This window comes from Aptenodytes patagonicus, chromosome 7 (assembly GCF_965638725.1).
Source record: "Aptenodytes patagonicus chromosome 7, bAptPat1.pri.cur, whole genome shotgun sequence".
NCBI classification, from domain to species: Eukaryota; Metazoa; Chordata; class Aves; order Sphenisciformes; family Spheniscidae; genus Aptenodytes; species Aptenodytes patagonicus.
This window is the reverse complement of record NC_134955.1, coordinates 49975707-49997650: the sequence shown is the minus strand read 5'-3', so window position 1 is coordinate 49997650 and position 21944 is coordinate 49975707. Positions and strand designations below refer to the sequence as shown.

Genomic DNA, 21944 nt, shown 5'->3' with positions numbered 1-21944 from the left:
CAAAACATCAGAAAGGAATAAATGCTTAAAGGTAAATCTGCATATTAAAAGCCAATCCGTTGTATTAGGAACAAACACTTCAAGAAAAGTAAAATGCATGTGGAAGGAAACATTTTTCAGTTTGGGAAACAATGATTTGATTTTCAGGATCCTACGCATGCTACAGGATTTGCATGTTAGGGACAGTTTTGGCACTGGTCTTTCAACATAAACAGATTTCTGAGAAATTCCTGCGGCTGAAAGGCCACGACTCTGCATCTATTGACATCAGAGACCAAATTTCTAGGGAGAAAACCCTATCTCATTTAGGAATTTGGTTTCAGCACTTCCAGGAATCTGGAGAGCAGCAGGAACATCTGAAGAGGGACTTAAACATGTGTAGATGTTTACTTTTGCTTGTCTTGCTTTTTGAGATTGATAGATAGTTGTTTGGCTCAGCATAGGGGAAAATGCACTTTTACTAGTTCCAAGGGTTAGTGTTGGAGAACCTAGAACAGTCATAGATGGAAGTTGACTGTAGTAAGATTTTAAAGAACATCTGTTGCAGAAAAAGCTATCTGTGGTTATAGTTTTCCGAAGTACAAGTCTCTTTCTTTAGAAAAAACAAATAATTATATTCTTCCAAAGTGGCACAACTTATCTGGAATAAAATTAATTTGCCCTTATATAGAGGTATTCCGCAACACTATTCCAGTCAGTCTCCCTCTTAGACAAAAATTGTTTTTGGAAAGCACAAAACAAGTTGACAGTATATGAGTTATTAAATCTTATGTGTTTCTAAATTAGCTGATGTTTTTCATATTGCTGTGACAGACTTTAAACAAAAAAAAAACCCACTGCAAATCTAAGATCTTTTTTATAAAATAATTCCACAATTTCTAGAATTCCAGATATAAAACACACTTAAAATCTTGGCTCTTGCTACTGGTCCATGTATGGAGCTCAGCTTTTCAGCTTTTCAGCTTGTCCTCTGTGTCCAAATAAAGCATTCTGTCAAAGCAATTTCAGGTGAAGTTTTAAGGGTGGCTTTTCAGTTGCCTCATGCCATGTTTAACAAAAGGGCTGAGAGAGGTACTGACAGATTATAATCATACAGTTGTCATCCTTTCTCTACAGGCATCGAGCAGAACACAGTGCAGAATTACTGGAGGGATAAGTGGGGGGTTTTGGTCATGTCACTCTAACCGCAACAACTGTCAGCATGTGCGATAAGGAGACGGATCTCCTGACTTTCAGCTCCTCACCCTTAGGGATGACTCTACTCAGAAGCAGCTCGGTACATAGGCTCACAGCTGTACAAATATAGATATATTAGCGCCTGCTTACCTGAGGGTAACAGTGCAGCTGTATAAAACAAATTGCTACTTCTCAACTGGCAAGGCAGGGAGCACTGTTTGGATATTTCCTCTGTGCAAACAGCAAGGTTTCCATAATGAGGTGGTGTCCCATCACACCACTTGGATGGCGTAGAGAGAGATAAGTCCTCTTTAACATTAATTTGCCATTTTCTTCCTAAGTGTCTGTCAACCTAATAAGGATTGTTTATGTATCACATGCTGAGAAGAGAACCTCTGTGTCAGTAGTTGTTCTGTAACTGCAAGATTTGGGTTGCATTGAGATCTTTGTTGGTTTAAAAGATAAACATAGATGTACTAACTTAGAAAATAGTTATGCTGACATTAAATTAGAATTAGTCTATACCAGGACACCTTTCCTTAGTTCAGGAAGATTTTTTTACCAGTTTTTTTTTTTTTTTTTTTTAATTTCCTCACTAGAGTCACCCATTGTTCCTAACATTCGAGTGATATTGTGGGCAAAGAGTATACAATACAAATTCGTAGCAGTGGATGTATAAGATTGTGTTCTGAACTCTGGATGATGGTTAGGCAGGACTTAACTGTTTGACATGCAAGTCTGGCAAGCGAGTAGAACAGGATTTCTGGCCTACACTGAGCAGAAATGTTATGCAGTTTATTCACACTGGGGCTCTCCATCCTGCATGTTCGGAAACAAAAGCCATTTCTAATGCACATCAATACGTCAATTTCAGTTTGTTTTTATACTCCTCCTCCCATGTGGAGCATTCCTGAGATGACGACTACATTTGAGTGGGTGTCACAGATAGGGAATGCTTAATTAAATATAATCAATATAATAAAACCACTTTATAAAAATCTGTGGTACTATAAAAACTCCACTGTGTTGCACCACACAGATATTCAGATCTTGTCAGCAGTGGCAGAAACATGAAATCTTCCGTTCTGAAAAGGCACAGCTTCTGCAGTACTTGAACAACAAGAAAACATACAGCTGCCAGCAGTATGGGATCTAAGGCAAACAGCTGAGTAGTGCTGTTTGCCAGGCACTAGTTAAGTTGCTGTGTGTTTGTTGTAAAATAACTGTGTTGCTGTGGATGTTGAAATTTATATTTACAGAGTCTCAGTACACTGATACAGCGTGTCTTTGGAATACTTGTGATCTTCTGGAAGATTGACCTGCTAGTCTCTAACCAATACCTGTTTGTTTTCTGCATCCAGTGTCTCCATCAAAAGCACCCAGCTGGACTTCCCCCTCCTCCAACTCTTCTGAGAGGCAAGCCCATGCCTCAGAGAGCAGCTGGACAACCAACTCAGAGGACACCAGCAGCCCAAGCATTGCTCCCTCCTACACAGATCTGCAGTCAATTAATACTGAGGACTTGACCAGTGGTGGAACGTCTGCAGCAGATTCAGCTGGTAAGAGGGAAGCCTTTAAGCTTCCATCTCAATCTTTTTGATGCTACTTAAACTCACTGCTCAGAAGTGAGCTACAGGGAGCGGATCCAAAGCAGAACAAACTCAAGGATTAGGCAGACTAACACTTTGTTCTAGTCCGATTCCCAAAAAATCACACCTGGATTTGACACCCCCCTGATACATGCAGGCTCCTAGAGTAAGAGCCAAATGCAACTATGCACCTGTTGGTGGACCTGTCCAAGTGAAATGTTGGAGCATTTCTGGTGTTTCGCATACCACATCAGCTTAAGCTGATCTAGGAGCTAGTTCTCAGTATATTGTGGGAGAAGCTGGATGCCCTTCCTGAACTTCCGTGCAGAAATTTTCTTAACTCGCCAGCGTATTCAGCTGAGGCAGGTCTAGCTCTGCATGCCTCTCTCTGTTTCAGTGAGTGCCAAGACACAGATCCAGGCTGCTGGATGCGTTCTTTGCACTGTGCTTTGCGCTGTTACTGTAAAGTAATGCAGAGAGAGTGTAGGAGATGACAGAGGGTGGTTCAGTAGCAGATTTTGATCGTTTAAGGATCCTTTATCTGACCTTGTAGGGATCTACTCAGATGGCATCCTGACTGTGGAAAAATGTGCTGCATGGCATTGTAGCTCGTTGCTCCTCAGTGGTACTCTAGATAATCTCTGAAGCAGGAGAAATAAAGCAGAGTGGTGCCACCCATGTCATGCAGAGTTGGGATGCTGAGAACTCCTGAATGACAAAGCAGACTTCCACAGAGCATAAAAAGAGCTGGCATGTCAGGACACAAAAAGGAAAAAAATACACAGCTCCAGGAGGAAGCACCTGCAGTATGTTGGAAGCTGTTCACCCCAAGCTGAGGAAGGTCAGTAGCTACCCAATTTGGTGATGAAAATTGATTCGCTGGTGTCGTGATAGCTCAGACACGTGAGGTACTTAATGTGTTTTCTCTCAGGTGGTGAATGTAACAATACGTGTGAAATAAGATCTGTTTTGGGAGAATGGACTTCCTGAGGTCATATGTCCCTTCCATAAGAAACATATACATACATCACCTGAAAAGAGTGTTATTTAATGGTTCAGTGAAACTGGGTTGGACATCAAGGCAGGTTCATAAGCAGCAGCATGGTGGGTACTGGCTGGGTGCTTAAGACAAAGGATTTGTGGCGAAGTAGTATTTACTTTGGATAAGTAAGGACCTTTCTTTCTTCAAATAATACAGTTACCACAAGTCTGTCTGAGCATTTTTATTTTAGAATACTCTGCTTGTCTGTATCTCCAAGTTTGGAAACCACTGGTAGAAAGGTAGAATAGGCAAGCTGGCATTGTGTGCCAGCTGTTTGGATGCCAGCGTGGGCATCAGTTCTGTTCTGATGAGCTCATGTGTATTAGGGTGAAGTGTAAGAGTTTTCATCTGGAGTATGTGCTGGATATTGCTGTTTTGTTGATTTGGTATAGGTTGCCAAAGGGTGGCTGTTGTCACTGGGACTGTCTCCACGTGAGCAAGGGAAATGAGGGGTGCCCAGTTCATATATAACTTTGCATCATATAGAGAAATGAAAGGCAAAAGTGCTGCTGTATATCACTGGCATACATATGGAATATATTTGCTATATATGGCCAAAAAAGAAGTTGATACTTCAGTAAAAGCTTTGTATGCAATCTTCTTACTCTTCTTTCTTTCCCAGTCAGTCACAAACTGACACATTTATTAGCAAAACAGGTACAAAAAATCATTCCAATCACCTATAAATTTTTAAAAGTAAAAAAGTAGGTAATATAGGCAAGGCTGTGTCATTAGCTAAAGCATAGATACACTACCTTAGTGGTACTGGAACTTGAAGTAAGAAGTACATTGAGTCTTCCTACTACCAGGTATGGAGTTTGCAAAAGGGCAGCATGAACAAAGCGCATCTGTTTGTTCCCGTTCATGGGATGGCTCACAGCCCACCCCCTGAGGTGCCTGCTGGCATCAGGCAAGGTTTGTGGAGGTGAGGAAGCTGAGGACCTGGTGGCCATGGAACAGCAGTTCTGGCTGCTTTTCTGTTGTTCACTCTGCCTTCATCCCACCCTCACAGCGCGTAAGTGGACAAAAATGCATGATCACTTTCTTCTCTCCTTCCTCTCTGCCCCTCTCCAGAAATTCAGTTATTCAAACCTGACTTGATTCAAGCATTTGATTTGCATTTCTCTTCTCAAAAGACTGGCTGCCTCAGTCTGTAGTGGAGTTTGAAGGCTCCATCAAGGCAATGAAATAACATTTATTTTTCCATGAAGGAAAAGAGAGGAATCCTCATGCTCTATGTGATGGTGAAGTCATGTTGACTGTTAGCCTGTATGTTGACTCCAAGGTCAAGCTTGATGGAGGAAAAAAAAAGATTAGATTCATTTCACTGCTAAAAAACCCAATGAAAATAAGAAATCAGTTTTTCATCTACTTAGTGATGGTAAAGAATCGGGTCTATAAGAGTAGCTTGGGTTTAATATTGTTTCAAGTGAGAAAAACCTGTTGGTGAGAAAAGCATGAAAAATTGTACTTAGTGGTCAGACACTGAGTAAAAGAACTATTTTAGCCATGATGAATTTTTATTGCCTGAACAGCATAGAAGAGAATCCAGGATGCTCTGTTCTGTAATTTCACCACTTGTCTTGAATTTATCCTGCATGCAAAATGCTTAAGCATCAACTGCCTGTCAAAGTTCGGGGCACGGGATTTTGTGTGGGAACAGATGAAAGCCTGAGGTAGGTCTGACTGCAGGCATGCACAGAGCCGAGTCCCAGCAGTGAGAATGCACATCTTGGTGTCCAGGGCTGGTAGGCTCCAAGCAGGTGAAATTGGCCGGGAATCAACTTTCTCAAAACTGAGACAAGATTTGAGTGTAAAACAATTCCGTGGTCTTGAGCTTTATCTAGTGCATGTGTTTATGTAGGATATGACCTAGGAAGAAACCTGAGAAAGGTGGTAGAAACCTGAATGATCCCAACCTGAGAGTTTACCCTCACTATGGGGGAGACTGCAGAAAGCCTCCTGACTGATGGAGTCGGGATAAGCTCAGTGACATCCTGTAAAGGCAGCAGAGTTCACAGTGGTGACAGTAAATATTGCACGAGCAGAGCTGAAGAAGAAGATTTGCTTTTCAATCGAAGTGCAGCTAGAAGATGCTGCACTTTATTGCCTGTGCTGGTTTGAACTCTGGCACCAAGAAGCCTTTTATATTATCTTCGTAAGTGTGGGGGACTATTTTAGCCTGCAGCAGCTAGCCAATAAATTTGGGTCAAGTGGTAGCAGACTGCCCGTTTAGCATGGGCATGTTTATATGGTTATAACAACAAGCACTTTACAACAGCTGGGGTTTCACAGTGTGTGTGAAGCTGTATTTGGTGCTGGTGAAGTGGCCCGTTGCCTCAGAGCTTCCTACCATGCATCACCGTGTTGCTCAGCTTGGATCAATGAGCATGGAAAGAAGCAGGAACTTTTGGCATTTCTGCTGTACTCTGCAAGATAAGTAACACAGGACATCTCTGTTACTGATACAATACCAGTATTTATTCATTCTGAATCAGATGCCTGTCTCAGCTTTCAAAAAAGGCCAAATATCTACGTGTCAGAGGAGCAAGAGAGAGGCCTTCTTGTAGCTATGATTGTAGAAGCACTGGGACCTTTTCTGAGGTTGTGCACAAATACCTCACAGCTTGATTTGGATTTCTGTTTTTCATCATTCATCTCTGAAATCATTTTTATTTATATAAATTAAAGTCAAATAGACTTGTATACAAAATTAAAATAATTACATATGATCAATACATATATAATAAAATAGATAAGATATATATTTGCATAGATCTTAAACTATATATTCTATTACAAATTTAATAGAATATATAATAAAATCTATATTATATAATAATGCTCTGTGTGTGTGTATGTGTGTGTGTATATACAAAAAGCTGATTACCCTTGTAGACACAAGTTCCCTGATAGCTATTTTAGGTGTGTTGTTGCTAGTTCTGTTGTTGTTTCTGTTGTGGTTTGTATCTTAGGAGAGCTGCAGCTACGCCATGTTTGATGTTGACAGTTCAGTTTGCTGACCAGTTGTTCTGTTTGGCATTCTCCTGAAGCTCTGGGACTACTGGGATACTGAGGAAATCGCTATGTTGTTATTTTCTGAAAACATCTGCATGTTTGGAGATAGAAGCTTGCATGTGTGACCCCTAACTGCTCAAAATCCAGAAAGTTAATAAATAGCACAAGGAATTAATTCTGAGAATGTTGTTCTTTTCAAAGTAAATTGCATGGTTTAAGGAGACTCTGCTGCTTCTATTTTAAAACTTGGAGATGACAATTCTGGCAAGCTCAGCTCCAGCTATTTCTTGAAGGTAATGGAGGGCATACTAACTTTTCAAACGTTTTCCCGATGCTTTTCTGCAGTAGTTCTCTAACAAATATTTTTTTCTGTAACTGTAGCCAGCTAGATACTGAGTCCTGATATGATGATTGCAAGAATGGTGTTCTGTAGGTTTCAAACATGCAGCTTTGAACAGATTATACAGCTGTGCAATGTGTTTGCACTGAGTGCCAGAAACAGGCTACAAGCTCTGAAGATATTCCATGTTAATTACCAGAGCAAGGGGGAAAATAGCACATGCTGATGGTTACCACCTTCCACCCAGAACTCCACTTCAGTTATGCTGTGTAACTATTAACCAACTCGTTCTGGTGTCCCAGTCCCAGACACATCAAAAAATTTGTATGTGAGAGCCTGCCAAAGCCAGCTGGAGAGACTGCAGAGAGGAACACTGAACCCTTGCTTCAAGGAGGAGGGGACTCCAGAATACCGTGAGCAAATAGCACCTAAAATGTGTTCTTGCACAACTCCAACCTGTAAGGGCTAAATTCAGCACCAGAGGCAGGGCTTTTTTTCTTCCTCGTGTCCGATACCAGCCACCCGTTAGCAATTTAGGAGTTTTATATCCTAGTTGTAGTCCTGTATTTTTCTCAAGGCATTTCTAACTTCTTTAAGAGTAATGCATTGGTAGGGCAGAGCTGGGAAGCTAAGTCTAGATAATTCATAGCAGTAGAAAAGTTTTGATCCCAAATCAGACCTGTGTACTGGAAATCAGCTCCTCTTTAGCACTTCATGGCCACTTTAAGGATTCCACAGTATCCCTTAGAGTGACCTCTGCAGAAGTGTTGGATCCTCATCCCTGTTTTGCAGTGGGGGAGCCTGCAGCTCAGTTGTGCAGGCTGGACCTAGGTGAAGTAAAAATGGTCTTTGCTGTATAGTCTGGCAGTCTTGCTCTCTGAAGCAGCTGAAGATTGCAGGTATAAGCAGTGGAACAGAGTCACTGTCTTAGTCCCTCCTTATGGCAGGAAGGAAAGGCACAGAAAATCTGACAGGAGGAAGGGGAAATTGTAGAATGAGGAAAGAACAGGTACAACAATAAGCAAAAGTTTATTTCTATCTATTCAGTAGAGAGAATTACAAAATAAGCTTGGTCTGCAGTCATCTGATTCATAGACTTCAAGGTCAAAAGGGAAGACACTGATACCATTATCATCTAATCTGGCTTCCTGCATGTCTCAGGCCAAAGAACCTCACCCTGTCATTTCTGCAGCAAACCCATAACTTCAGTTGAGATATAGCATATCCTGAGCAAATATCTCCATAACATTTTTCTGATTAACATCAACGGCAGCAAAGTTTGCCCCTATTCAGCCATCTCCAACCCTTCAAAACTTCAGTTTTAAAAAGGACTGTCCCAGTGATAACGCTTAAAGCAGAATTGAGATGTTGCTGAGCTCAGCTCTGCCAGCTCGTGTCCTCAATTAGGAGGGGCTGGGGCTGGGGCTAAATGTAGTCTCCTAACCTCAAAAGGTTCAATATCTGCCTCATCTATGCCCCAGAAAATAACACTGATTAGTTATCTTCTCTATTGCCCTGCCTCACAAAGAAGAGTGGTTGAAGCTGCTGTAGGACTATCAGATTCTTGCTTTTTCTTCAGGTACGATGAGGAATTTCAGGATGCAGGAGGAGGGGATATAACATTGCTTTCATAGCAAGAAAGGAGTTAGAAGAAAGCGCAAAAGGGTCTGCTCCTACTAATTCTTAGGCTGAGTCTTATCCTGCTTACTCCTGTGAATTAACCAGGCCTCCCTTGCTCCTCCACATTCTGAGAACACCAGGTCTAAAACAGGGAAGAGGCAAAGTGTGAGGGGAGAAAGTGGTAACATGAAAAAACTGGGTCTGATTTTCATTATTGCTTAGAAATGTTTTAATTAAAAACATTTTTATTTTTAAAAAAAATGTAAAAAATATAGTCATTTTGCTGTTTAATGGAGTGTTTTCTTGCCTGCATGCCAGCATAGAATCAGTTCTGGTCTCATCCATACCATTGGCCCTGTGCTACAAACAGCTAAAGGAGCATCTCTTAGTTCAGGTGCTGAGTTTTCTCCTCATGGCTATTCTGAAGCGCAGGCTACAGTAACTGTGGATTTGTAGCAGGGTTATACTTTGCTATAAAAGAGCTAAGTGCTGAGTCTACATGGTGTTCTTGATGAATTTTACTCTTTCCACACCTATTCACTGATGGTTTTATATAGTCAGATCAGCTGAAAGGAAAGCGGACAGAATTCCAGCCCCAGTCATGGGACTGACCTGCTGATCTCCCTTTATGTAGGCAACGTCCCAAGAGAATAGATGTGGGTAGATGCTTTGTAGTTTATCTCATGCCAGCGAGGCAGACTAGGTGGTACGAAGCCCTCTATTTGTGTTTGTAAGGCTGTGATTCCCCAGCCACAGTGTTTACATTGGCTCCAGTTGCTCTCTAATGCAGTGCAGAAAGCCACATGCCTATGTGATAAGCCAGAGTTCAGTAGGAGATTTTGCAGCTGGGCAGGACGTTTCAATTTGAAGCTTAACTGGAGATGGAATACTTAAGTGCTGCGGCTATCTGTGATTGCTGTGTTGAAAGAGGAAATACTAGGTTTATTTGGAGCAATTCTGCAGGATGCTAAATAGCTTCTGAACTTAAAGCCTCTGGGAGGGAAAAGCATCAGTGCTTTTCCACATCCAGCTCTCTGGAAGTGGAAAACATCAGTGGCAGTCTTCAGTGACGTTATCTCGCCTTTTGCATTCAGGTCCTGGCGGCATGCTACTGTACCACTGACAGGAGGCGAAAATGGCATTGCAGCAGTACAGCAGTGGTGCAGCACTGTCCCAGCTTCGTGCTGCACGGTGATGTAGCCAGTCCCCCACAGAGCTGGCTGCACCCCAGGGAACCCAATTCTGCGGCTCTCAGACAGCAGCGGGGTTCACTGCGTGGAGAAATCACCCACCTGAGAACTCACATTTTCCACCGTTAATTCTACATGGCAGAGAAGTAAGCAAGGTTTCAGCAGTAGTACTATTTAACAGGAGCTGTAAATCATTTCACGTGCCCTTAATTAGAGATCCCAGTTCTGTGTGGAATTTCCTGTCTGAATACGAAGGGGCTGAATAGAAGTGGCAGTGTAAAACAGCAGGTGAAAAGGCTGGCAGGAGCAGACAGCAAGTAAGAATGAGAAATTTCATGATGCCCAAATGCATGGATTTGCTTATATCTTCCTTACTGTGATATCATCTGAAACCTAAGAAAGGCTCAGGGGATCACTGGACTACGCAGCACAGGATTTGGAAAAGTGCTGATGAACGCCTTTAAAGGGATCAGTTATAGAGTCGCCTTCTCAAAGAACAGTGTGGGATAAAATGGGAAGCAGGTTTGTTAAAAACAAGAAGAATGTAGGAATCACTTAAGCAAAACCTGTAGCTTCTATGGTGACAATTTATTCTTTCGTGTGCGCTTAGCAACTTTTTGTGATTATTTTTTATGTCCATTTTTATCGGAACTTCTGCCTCCTTTATTCTTTTATTTGGCCCCAATGTTAGGGAAAAGATGTAACACTTTCTGCTTTTTCAAGACAGAAATGAACAGAGTTGGATGAGAGTACTGTAGGGAGATTGCTGATGTATGCCTTTACTTCAACATCTCCATTTTCTAGCTGATCTACCCTTGATCAAACCAAATAATGTTGGAACACAGATATGACATGAATCTTGCATAATGAGACTGTTCATCAGTTATTAGAAGCAATTTGGTCTTAATTCTCCTTATATTTGACAGATGAGACCAAAATCCTCTGCCTAATCTTAGAACAGATATAAACTGATATTTGCATTATGACCGTGTTCTTTACACCAGAGGAAGAGGAGACTTCATGCTACTTTCTTCATTCTGATCTTGGTTACTGAGAGTGATCCTGGATTTTGTGATGTGGATGCCAGCCCAATTTACTTGTCGTAAACTTCCTAATGATATTGCACTAAATCTCATGGAAACTGATTTGAACTAACCACTTAAGATTTCATTTTTATAAAAACTCTTTCAAATGCTCGGCACCTATCATGAAGGAGTCCAGATCTGGGTTTGGCACCTAAAACTGCTTCCAAAATACTCAGGTCCCAGCTATTCCTGTTATGGTGCAGCAAAATTTTCAAATAGCTGCAGCTCTGTGTGCTCCTCTCCAAATCTAGCCATTTAGTTTAGTGCCTAGAAGAAGAGTAGAGATCATTTCAACATACGTCCTGTAGCTCTGTGTCCTCATGCACATTACAGGCTTTGTAGAAATTATGCCATTTAAGTGCAGACTTTAGTCACCAATTTATTGAAGCTGGTGTATTTTCACATGTAGACATTTCAGAGATCTTTAAACATGATTCACTTAAGATCGTAGGAATGGAAGCTATTTCCTAGGACGCTGGTGTAAAGGTATCCATGACCATTTCCTATCCACGTGTTCCTGTGCCAATATTGTCTTTCAAATAGTTTTTTGCCCTCTCCAGTGTAAGCCCTTTAATATATTTATACAGTGTAATTATATCCCTCTCCTTTCTCATTTGCTAAACTGAATGAGACAAGGTCTTTAGTATTCTGGTTCTCCATTCTCCTCCTCATCCTAGCAAGCCCTTCTCTGCTTGTGTTCCTGTTTGAATTAATCTTTCTTGGATGTGGTGACCAAAACTGTGCACAGACTGAGGTCTCAGCATAGCCTGATATCAAGATATTACTGTTTCCCCATCTTCTGGAATTCTCTCCTTGGTACATCCCAGGATCTTACTTCTTTTTGTACTAGTGCATCAGGCAAGTACTCTTTCACTATATTCATATTGACTGTCTATATCCTAAATCACTTTCTGTCATACAAAATTGATGAGTTCCTTCATTATAACAAATGTATCTGTCCTTAAATGCCTGATTCTGAACTTTATATTGTTTGTTACATTTCATCTCATTTCTGTTACCTCAGTCCTCAAGATGAACCACTCCTTTCAGTATGATGTTCAGAGCTTCCTTTATATACCCAGTTCCTCCTAATTGTGTGCATTCAGCAAATACCATTAGCATTCTGTGCCATGATCATTATTTTAAAATATGGATAAACATAGTCTTAATCATGTAGTCTTAATCAAGAAATTCTACTTGTAGCTGCTCTAACCTAATATTTCTCTTAAAACTGAATGGCTATCTTCCTTTTAGCTTGGTTTTTACTTCTGTCTTAATACTGGTATCAGTCTCCATTTTAACTCCTTCCCAGATGGCACCACATTAAATGCTTTTTCTAATCCAGACAGATTTATTTTTTCTTTAGAAAATCACTTGTCAAGGAAATCTGTTAGGTTTGGCTAGAACAAACTACTCTTTTAAAGCTAGCTTCCATCCCCTTTATCTTCTGCTTTTCACTTTTTCCTTCCAAAGTCTTGCACACTATTGTGGTCAGCCTTTCAGCTTGTATTTTCTGAAGTCATTTTTACCCCTTATAAATATAGTTACTCTATATGCTGTTCTCCGTTTGTATGGTACCATCTCCATCTGAACCGATTCTTTTAAAATCCCTGTGATGAAAGCTGTGCTTACATATGTCAGTTCTTTCAGAGTTTAGGAATGGAGCTTATCAGACCTCCTAATCTGAGCACAGTAACCTCTCCAAAATGTTTTCTTAGCTCATTAATGATCTGATCAACACGTGGCTCAGGGGCTGGTGCCATCGGAGGAATTTTGGCTTTTTTGATCATGGGGAGGTTTACACGGCACCGGGCCTGCTGGTGACAGATGGAGTTCAGCTGCCTCACAGGGGAAAAAGGATCATTGCTCACGAATTTGCAGGGCTCATTGAGAGGGCTTTACACTAGGTTCAAAGGGGGAAGGGAGTAAAACCAGGCTCACTAGAGATAAGCCTAGGGGTGGCATGCCGATGCTGGGGCGAAATTGATAGCCCAGCTCAAGTGCATCTACACCAATGCACGCAGCATGGGCGGCAAACAGGAGGAGCTGGAAGCCATTGTGCAGCAGGAGAGAGATGACTTAGTCGCCATCACAGAAACATGGTGGGGTGACTCTCATGACTGGAGTGCTGCAATGGATGGCTATAGACTCTTCAGAAGGGACAGGCGAGGAAGGAGAGGCGGTGGGGTGGCCCTGTATGTTAGGGAGTGTTTCGATTGTCTAGAGCTCAACGATTGTGATGATGATACGGTTGAGTGTTTATGGGTAAGGATGAGGGGGAAAGCCAACGAGGCAGATATCCTGCTGGGAGTCTGTTATAGACCACCCAACCAGGATGAAGGGGCGGACGAAGCGTTCTACAAGCGGCTGGCAGAAGTCTCTCAATCGCTAGCCCTTGTTCTCATGGGGGACTTCAACTTCCCAGACATCTGCTGGAAATACAACACGGCAGAGAGGAAGCAGTCTAGGAGGTTCCTGGAGTGTGTGGAAGACAACTTCCTGACACAGCTGGTAAGTGAGCCTACCAGGGGAGGTGCCTCGCTCGACCTGCTGTTTACTAACAGAGAAGGACTGGTGGGAGCTGTGGTGGTCGGAGGCCGTCTTGGGCTTAGCGACCATGAAATGATAGAATTCTCGCTTCTTGGTGAAGTAAGGAGGGGGGGCAGCAAAACTGCAACCATGGACTTCTGGAGGGCAGACTTTGGCCTGTTCAGGACGCTGGTTGAGAGAGTCCCTTGGGAGACAGTCCTGAAGGGCAAAGGGGTCCAGGAAGGCTGGACGATCTTCAAGAAGGAAGTCTTAAAGGCGCAGGAGCAGGCTGTCCCTGTACGCCATAAGAAGAACGGGCAGGGAAGATGACTGGCCTGGCTGAACGGGGAGCTCTTGCTGGGACTCAGGAAAAAAAGGAGAGTTTACCGCTTGTGGAAGAAGGGGCAGGCGACTCAAGAAGGGTACAGGGATCTCATTAGGTTGTGCAGAGAGGAAATGAGAAAGGCAGAAGCCCAGCTAGAACGCAATCTGGCCGCTGTCGTTAGAGACAACGAAAAAAGCTTTTACAAATGTATTAATGACAAGAAGAGAGCCAAGGAGAATCTCCATCCTTTATTGGATGCAGGGGGGAACATTGTCACCGAGGATGAGGAAAAGGCTGAGGTACTTAATGCCTTCTTTGCCTCAGTCTTTAACAGGCAGACCAGTTATCCTCAGGGTACTCAGCCCCCTGAGCTGGAAGACAGGGATGGCGAGCAGGATGAATCCCCCATAATCCAAGAGGAAGCAGTTAACGACCTGCTACACCACCTGGATGCTCACAAGTCTATGGGGCCGGATGGGATCCACCCGAGAGTGCTGAGAGAGCTGGCAGAGGTGCTCGCCAAGCCACTCTCCATCATTTATCAGCAGTCCTGGTTAACGGGGGAGGTCCCGGGCGACTGGAGGCTTGCCAATGTGACGCCCATCTACAAGAAGGGCCGGAAGAAGGATCCGGGGAACTACAGGCCTGTCAGCCTGACCTCGGTGCCGGGGAAGATTATGGAGCGGTTCATCTTGAGGGCGCTCACAAGGCATGAGCGGGGCAACCAGGGGATCTGGCCCAGCCAGCACAGGTTCATGAGAGGCAGGTCCTGCTTGACCAACCTGATCTCCTTCTATGACCAGGTGACCCGCCTAGTGGATGAGGGAAAGGCTGTGGATGTGGTCTACCTGGACTTCAGCAAGGCCTTTGACACTGTCTCCCACAGCATTCTCCTCGAGAAGCTGTCGGCTCACGGCTTAGACAGGTGTACTCTGCGCTGGGTCAAAAACTGTCTGGACGGCCGGGCCCAGAGAGTTGTGGTGAATGGAGTTACATCCAGTTGGCGGCCGGTCACGAGCGGTGTTCCCCAGGGCTCAGTTTTGGGGTTGGTCTTGTTCAATATCTTTATCGACGATCTGGATGAGGGGATTGAGTGCACCCTCAGTAAGTTTGCAGATGACACCAAGTTGGGCGGGAGTGTTGATCTCCTCGAGGGTAGGAAGGCTCTACAGAGGGATCTGGTCAGGCTGGATCGATGGGCCCAGGCCAACTGTATGAGATTCAACAAGGCCAAGTGCCGGGTCCTGCACTTCGGCCACAACAACCCCATGCAGCGCTACAGGCTTGGGGAAGAGTGGCTGGAAAGCTGCCTGTCGGAAAAGGACCTGGGGGTGTTGGTCGACAGCCGACTGAACATGAGCCGGCAGTGTGCCCAGGTGGCCAAGAAGGCCAATGGCATCCTGGCCTGTATCAGAAATAGTGTGGCCAGCAGGAGTAGGGAAGTGATCGTGCCCCTGTACTCGGCACTGGTGAGGCCGCACCTCAAATACTGTGTTCAGTTTTGGGCCCCCCACTACAAGAAGGACATTGAGGTGCTGGAGCGTGTCCAGAGAAGGGCAACGAGGCTGGTGAGGGGTCTGGAGAACAAGTCTTCTGAGGAGCGGCTGAGGGAACTGGGGTTCTTTAGCCCGGAGAAAAGGAGGCTGAGGGGAGACCTCATCGCTCTCTACAACTACCTGAAAGGAGGTTGTAGCGAGGTGGGTGTCCGGTCTCTTCTCCGAAGTAACAAGCGATAGGATGAGAGGAAATGGCCTCAAGTTGTGCCAGGGGAGGTTTAGATTGGACGTGAGGAAAAACTTCTTTACTGAAAGAGTGGTGAAACATTGGAACAGGCTGCCCAGGGAAGTGGTGGAGTCCCCATCCCTGGAGGTATTTAAAAGGCATGTAGATGAGGCACTTAGGGACATGGTTTAGTGGGCATGGTGGTGTTGGGTTGATGGTTGGACTCGATGATCTTAGAGGTCTTTTCCAACCTTAATGATTCTATGATTCTATGATTAATGTTAATTTCCACTCCCTCCTTTTGGTTATCTAGCCTGCCTCCTGTGCCCTTATCACTATGTTCTGCATCATCATTCTTATCAAGGAGCAGTGGCAAAGCATTCATTAGCTTTGGCACAATGTCTAGATGTGTTAATGTTTAATTATCACCACAGCCCCACTTCCTTGCTCTTTATATATGCATATATGTGGTTTGCTTTAGCTCCAGTATTTAACATTACCACCAAAGATTTTTTCTGAGAAAGGTAGAGCCCATTGAAACCCAGCTTTCCAGGTCGACTAGTCCTGTGTTGGCTTTATTGAGCTTTTATCTTCAATGAGAGTTCTAGTTGTAGGGGAGAATTAAACAGCGAGACTGACAAAATAAGTCATCTCTGTAAGAAACAAAAATATCCTTCATTTTGGTGGCTTAAACATTAGACCAAGGATGAAGCTAAACCTGCCTTGAAAGTCAAAAGATTAGGGCAGGATCCCCTTCTGTCAGGTTTACGTGCTGATTAGTGCATGTGTAAGCAAGCTAACATTTGGGAGTGAAGGAAAGAAATGCATTTTCAGCACTTACATTAGTGCAGTGGCACAACTGTATTACCGCATACTATGCACTCTGGTCAGGTGAGGAACACGGGGAGAGGAGCTGGAGGTGGGCAGTGCAGGCAGAGGTGGCCGATGGTGGGAGACGGGCTGCACACAGATGAGAAGCCTGACATGCCAGGGAGCTGTGGATGTGGTCAGGAGACCCTCTTCACTCTTCCTCCACTTCTCTTCCCCTCCTTACTGCCTTCTGCTTCGCCACACTTGAGGATACGGGACCTGTCTCCACAGCATCCCATGCTTGGCCCCTCATAGTGGAGGGTGGGAGCGTGAGGGGAGTTGCGGCCAGGGTCTGTTCCCACTGCAGAAAGGGGAGAAGCAAGGCCAAGAAAGACGAGGAGAAGAGCAGGAGCCGGAGGCTTTCTGGTCCGCCTCCTGTTAAGGGTGTGGGAACTGCTGCTTGCAGGAGAACCTCCCACACCCTTGGCAGGACTAGGGCAAGGCCCGGAGGGCTGTGGCAGGTAGGAGTCAGCGGTTGGAGGCAGAGCAAACAATCTCCGTCTCTGGCACAGGGCAGCCAGCAATCTGCCATGCCTGGCAGTCCCGTACCGTTGGCTGCCATTTGCTTTTAGCTGGCTTTGCATACGCAGACACAAACATGCACACTGGCACTCGGAAGAGGCATAAACTGCGTGAGCATGGACTGTGAGATTGTGACTTCTGTGGGTGCAGCTGCCTGCAGGAATCTCCTCACTGGCTGAAATCTCAGTGTGGATAGCATTTGAGATGATAGGTGCCTGTAATAGACACCTTTTGGCTCCAGCCCTAAGGTTTGTTGATCGTTTTCACAAACACGGTAATTACAAAGTGCACTGTTTCCTGAAACATCCTAAGGCGGATTTTGGAGCAATGGAATAATTTAATGTATGAGCAGCATAGACACAGATAAATTAACACCTGGGTGTCTTCAATGCTCCATACCAAAAGTGAGAAGTGTAGGACAAGAGATCAGTGGTTACTAACAAAGGGTAACTCATAATATAAAATGAGCATGTTGAAGTAGGTGTTTCAGTAAGTAGCTGTTTTGATTATTATCTGAAATGCAGATAATGTGTAAGCTTAGACTTGCCACTTTCCCAGGTTTCAGGTTATGTTTAAATGGACCTTTAAAAGTCTTGGTTTTCTGGCAACATGAAGAGGATGGCTCTCCACAGCAACACTTGACATGGCCGGAGGGAGCAGGGTAGCTCTGACTCTGGATTCAGACTGATCTGATAGACCTGTGAGTCTTTGGAAAAGATGGGGTATATGCCATACTGTCATTAACTGCAGACGTCTGATAGTAGTTAAAATAATCTGTACAACTATCTGTACAACTCTGTCTCTACACAAAGAATAGGTACCTAGCACAGGCAGATGCCAAGCTTTAGAACATTTTCCATATGCTTTTTTTAAGTATGTCCCCAATTTGTAATGAATCCTCTTTTTTGACAAACTTTATGCGGTTGCATAATGGTGAGTGTGGTGCTGAGATATACATGTTCTAACAAGAAATGTGTGGTAAGAAGAGTGTCAGTTTTGAATGAAGTGAAATAAATTCATGTTCTTGCATAAGCACCAAGAATATTCTTGATTCTGTTCATCAAAACGCATAGCCTGGTCCTCCTCCTGAGATGCCCAATGCAAATGATCATTCGGTGCAAAAAGCAGAAGGATTTCCACATGTTTATGTAGAAATGCCTTTTATGTTCTGCCTCCACCTAATCGTGCATTTGTATGCTGTGTGGTAGGCATGAGTCTTCGGGAGGGATCAGGATGGAAAGGGAGCGTGTGCCAGCGCGCAGGGTACAGAGAGGCACATGGTCCATCCAGCAGAGCAGACAATTGGAGGGTGTCAGTGTATCTGACATGCCAGCCAGCACGCCAGCTTCACTGGTTTGCTGCACTTCAGGGCAGCAGAGTGCTGCCTCCAGCACAGTGAGCTGGCTCTGAAAATAGGACACGAGGTTGGCCCAGGGTGCTTCGCTGCGCCTCCTGTGCGGCAGGCCCTTCGCCAGCCAGCCAGAATTGGGATCTGGGTGGGAAAGCTTACACAAAAGAAGTAGGGGGCTTTACTGGAGGCTTTGCTTTCATGAACCCATCACTCTTCCTCCCTCGGATTGATTTGTTTGTTCAGGCTTGGTTGCCTCCAGCAACACATTATTAGCATGAACTATGGTGTATCCTGGGAGACCTGCAGGATTCCCTGCAAACCTTTTGAGTTCTTCGTCTCCAAGGAGGGAGAGACATAGAGGCATTTCACTCTGTTGATGCAGTTGCATGTACATTGTTCCCCTTTGAATGCTGGTGTGTCTCTTCAGCAAATTCTGTAACTGGACTCCACAGTCTTCATCTTGCTTCTTCATCTCAGTCAGTAGAATATACTTTTCTTGGTAAAGCCACCAAGCTGCTCTGCTTTAGAGGCTGTATTTAAAAACAAGCAGTCTACTGTGCTTAGCTGAGAAGGTTTCAGCAGGGCTGTGCACTTGTTATCTCTGTGCACACAGGTCAGTCCTTGCTGATGGTAGACTTCAGGCTTTCTGGCTATGTCTGGCCTTAAGGTAAATACAGATTGCATCATTCATGAGCAGCTTTCTGCTTGTTTTAGAATGGCTACAAAAGTAGTGAAGACACAGTGACATAGGGTAACAACGTGGGTATGTACTCAGGTCTCTGCTAAGACCATATGTCTCTGCTAAAACCTGTGCCACTGCAAATTCTTTAGCTATAAACAAGGGTTACCAGAGCCTCCCCATGATGTGGTCAAACCCTGTAGGTACACTTTCCATCTCTGCTTAGTTTGAAATTACACAACTCAATTATTTTCTTCAGAAATCTGCTTCAGCTCCTTTGTCTGTTTTGTGTCCTGGACTTGCAGGGACCAGCCTGTTTGTCACAGCATAGTTAAAAAATCATGAAAAGCACTTGATTTCCTGATTAGTCACATATGTGTCCAGAGATGGGCAGCCTCAGATGATCTGATCTCCCATAAAGGTCAAGGCAGGTTAGCTAAGAGAGGTCAGTGTGCCAGTAGTTAAGGCATCAACACCAGATGGCATCTCAGTAACAGAGCAGAGTCAGAGGCAGGGCATGTGAGTGTTCCCATGAGAGTGATGCTGGTGGCAATGGGGGACTATTGGGAGGGTGAGGGGGTTGAGAAAATACAGAGAAGGTGTCTTGAGTGTGATCTTTCACCAGGCAGTTCAGTTAGCAAGAGGCTTTGATGCTGAAGAGCCGTGCAGTTTCTTCTGTGTGCTCACATTAAGCCTGTGTGCATTTTGCAGGCATTTCGCAGTGAAGGACGCCGGGCGCAGCTGGTTTCTAGAGGCTGTAATGCAGAGCTGTGGGCACACTCAAGGACGTGCCCCCTGCCCTGCAAGGCTGCCCTGTACCTGTGCGGAGCTGGCTGCTGCCTGCAGCTGAGGCTTCAGCTCTGCCCTCCGTCCCCCTACCAAGCTGCTCCCGGCCTGGCAGGGGGCTGGGGTGCTGCTGGGGCGAAAGGGTTAGCTGTGCTCTGCTGAGATTGACAGTCCAGCTGCGTCCACAGAACAAAACCAGTTTGTCTCGCACGTCTGAGCAACCCAAAGGCTGAACTAATGGAGCAAACAGGTGTGAAGGGAGAGATGGGAAGGGGAGAGGGGTTTTGTCTGAGCCAGTAGCTCCTTGTCTGCTGGATAAAAGGAAAAGCAGGTCAGTAGGAATCAACACATCCCTCATCAGATGGCAGGGAGAGGAGTTGCTCTACAGCGAGCAAAGGCACTTGAGATTAACCCGTTAATTCCCAGGGCTTGCTTGCAAGGAGACCTCAAGTCAAACAGCATGGGACCAGGTCCCAGCAGGCTTCTCCTCCCGGACCTGGAAACACAGCTCAGGTGTCTCTTGATTTCTTTTCCCAGGGACAAAGTGAGGAGGAAGAAAATATGAGGACAGATGGCTAGGCTATACTACTTCTGTGTTTGAATTCTTTCTTACTATGTTAAGTAGCGAACAGCTTTAATCCACATGCTCCAGCCCATTGCCTGCTTTATGGAAAAGTTTCACCATGGCTCTTGAGCCCCCTGCCTGCCAGTACTTTCTGAAGAGACAAGGGAGCCAGCAAAGGCTTCCTGGTGAAAGGCAGCTCTGTTTCAGGTACAATAATTGTAAATGATACTGCCTCCTTACATATTCTTGTAGTTTTAAGGAGAAAAAGCTATTTTTCACTTGATGATCTTTGTACACTTCTAGAAAGACTTTGTATTCTTTCTCAGAGGTGACTGTTATTTGACAATACAAAGTTTATACTTCAGTTAGTGAAGTCCATGCAGTGCTCTGGGATCATTTTGGTTGGAAACCAAAGATTTCTGGGATCCTGGGCAGAGATAAAACTTTGCCTTCAGTTGCTGAAATCTCTAAAATCCATCACCTAGCTCGAAGAAATGCTCTTTTACCCAGAAGGTCCCTTTTCCCTTCTTCCACCTCAGGATTTTCTCTCTTCCTGTCCATTTTTCCTCTTCTGGGTGCTGCGTTACTCCTATTCCTTTCCAATTTAAAATAACTTAAATGCTTAAGAAGTGTGATGCAGGCAGCTTCAGCTTGTTCCTTAGTGGGTGAACCTGCTGCATCTTGCCTTCTGGCAGTGAAGGTAAAATGGGTAAAGGGACTGTCATTCCCCTTTACTTGGTAGAAGACCCCTCTGCATGCAGAAGAATTTCTTCATATTCTGCTTAAGAACTTAAATTTCTCTTCATTGACTGGATAATTACAGTAGCACTGTTGCAAAGTAATGAAGTAATGGTACTTTTTGAGAAAATACATACCAATTCTAGCAGTAGCTAATGCTATACTGAAGTGCCCTGCAGTGTCATTTAAATTTCATCAGTGATGATAATTTTTGCACCTTACAGGAATCTGAAACTGCAATGTTTTTCTAGCTGTTTTCCCTTTCTGTATTGTGCTCTAAGACTTTGACTCTTTTATCTGGATTTCTGCTGTTGCATAAGAAAAGTGTGTTATCTTTAAAATTCAGTTTTCTGGATGAAAATTTTATGGATGTTTTCATTTTTCAAAATTCATTAAATCATTCCCCCACCTCCAAAAAATCTTTATTTCCTGTACTCTAACGCCATGACTCTAGTCCCACTTAAATTAGCATAAATTGGGAAAATGCCACTCAAGTGGAGGCAACTGATCACTACGCTTAACAGTGTAATCACCTGCAGTGCCCCATGCAACATGCTAGAGAGCCACATAATACAGGCAAATTTGCTAGAGTCACACCAAACCTGTTATATAACCAAAATGAAAGTGTAAAATAAGTTCTTGTGCCATTTTTAATCTAATTGCATAGTAATCGTCAGGAGGTAAATATTCCTCACTATTTTTCCTCAAAAATTTAAGAACCTAACACTCCCTTTATATTCCTTTAGTTTTTTGTTTTAAAAGCCTTCGACTCAGAAAATCACAGCTGTTTGGAAAAT

General features: G+C 44.1%; 1 protein-coding gene across 3 annotated transcripts in view; it reads left to right on the top strand.

Annotated features, from left to right (window-relative positions):
* The window catches only part of STON2 (stonin 2), an 83956-nt gene that overhangs the window by 23197 nt on the left and 38815 nt on the right, over window positions 1–21944 (top strand). For all 3 annotated transcript variants that reach the window (XM_076345229.1, XM_076345228.1, XM_076345230.1), the window contains exon 4: window positions 2538–2735. In XM_076345229.1, the coding sequence (XP_076201344.1) occupies window positions 2538–2735 (198 nt within the window). The remainder of the gene's footprint in view (window positions 1–2537; window positions 2736–21944) is intronic.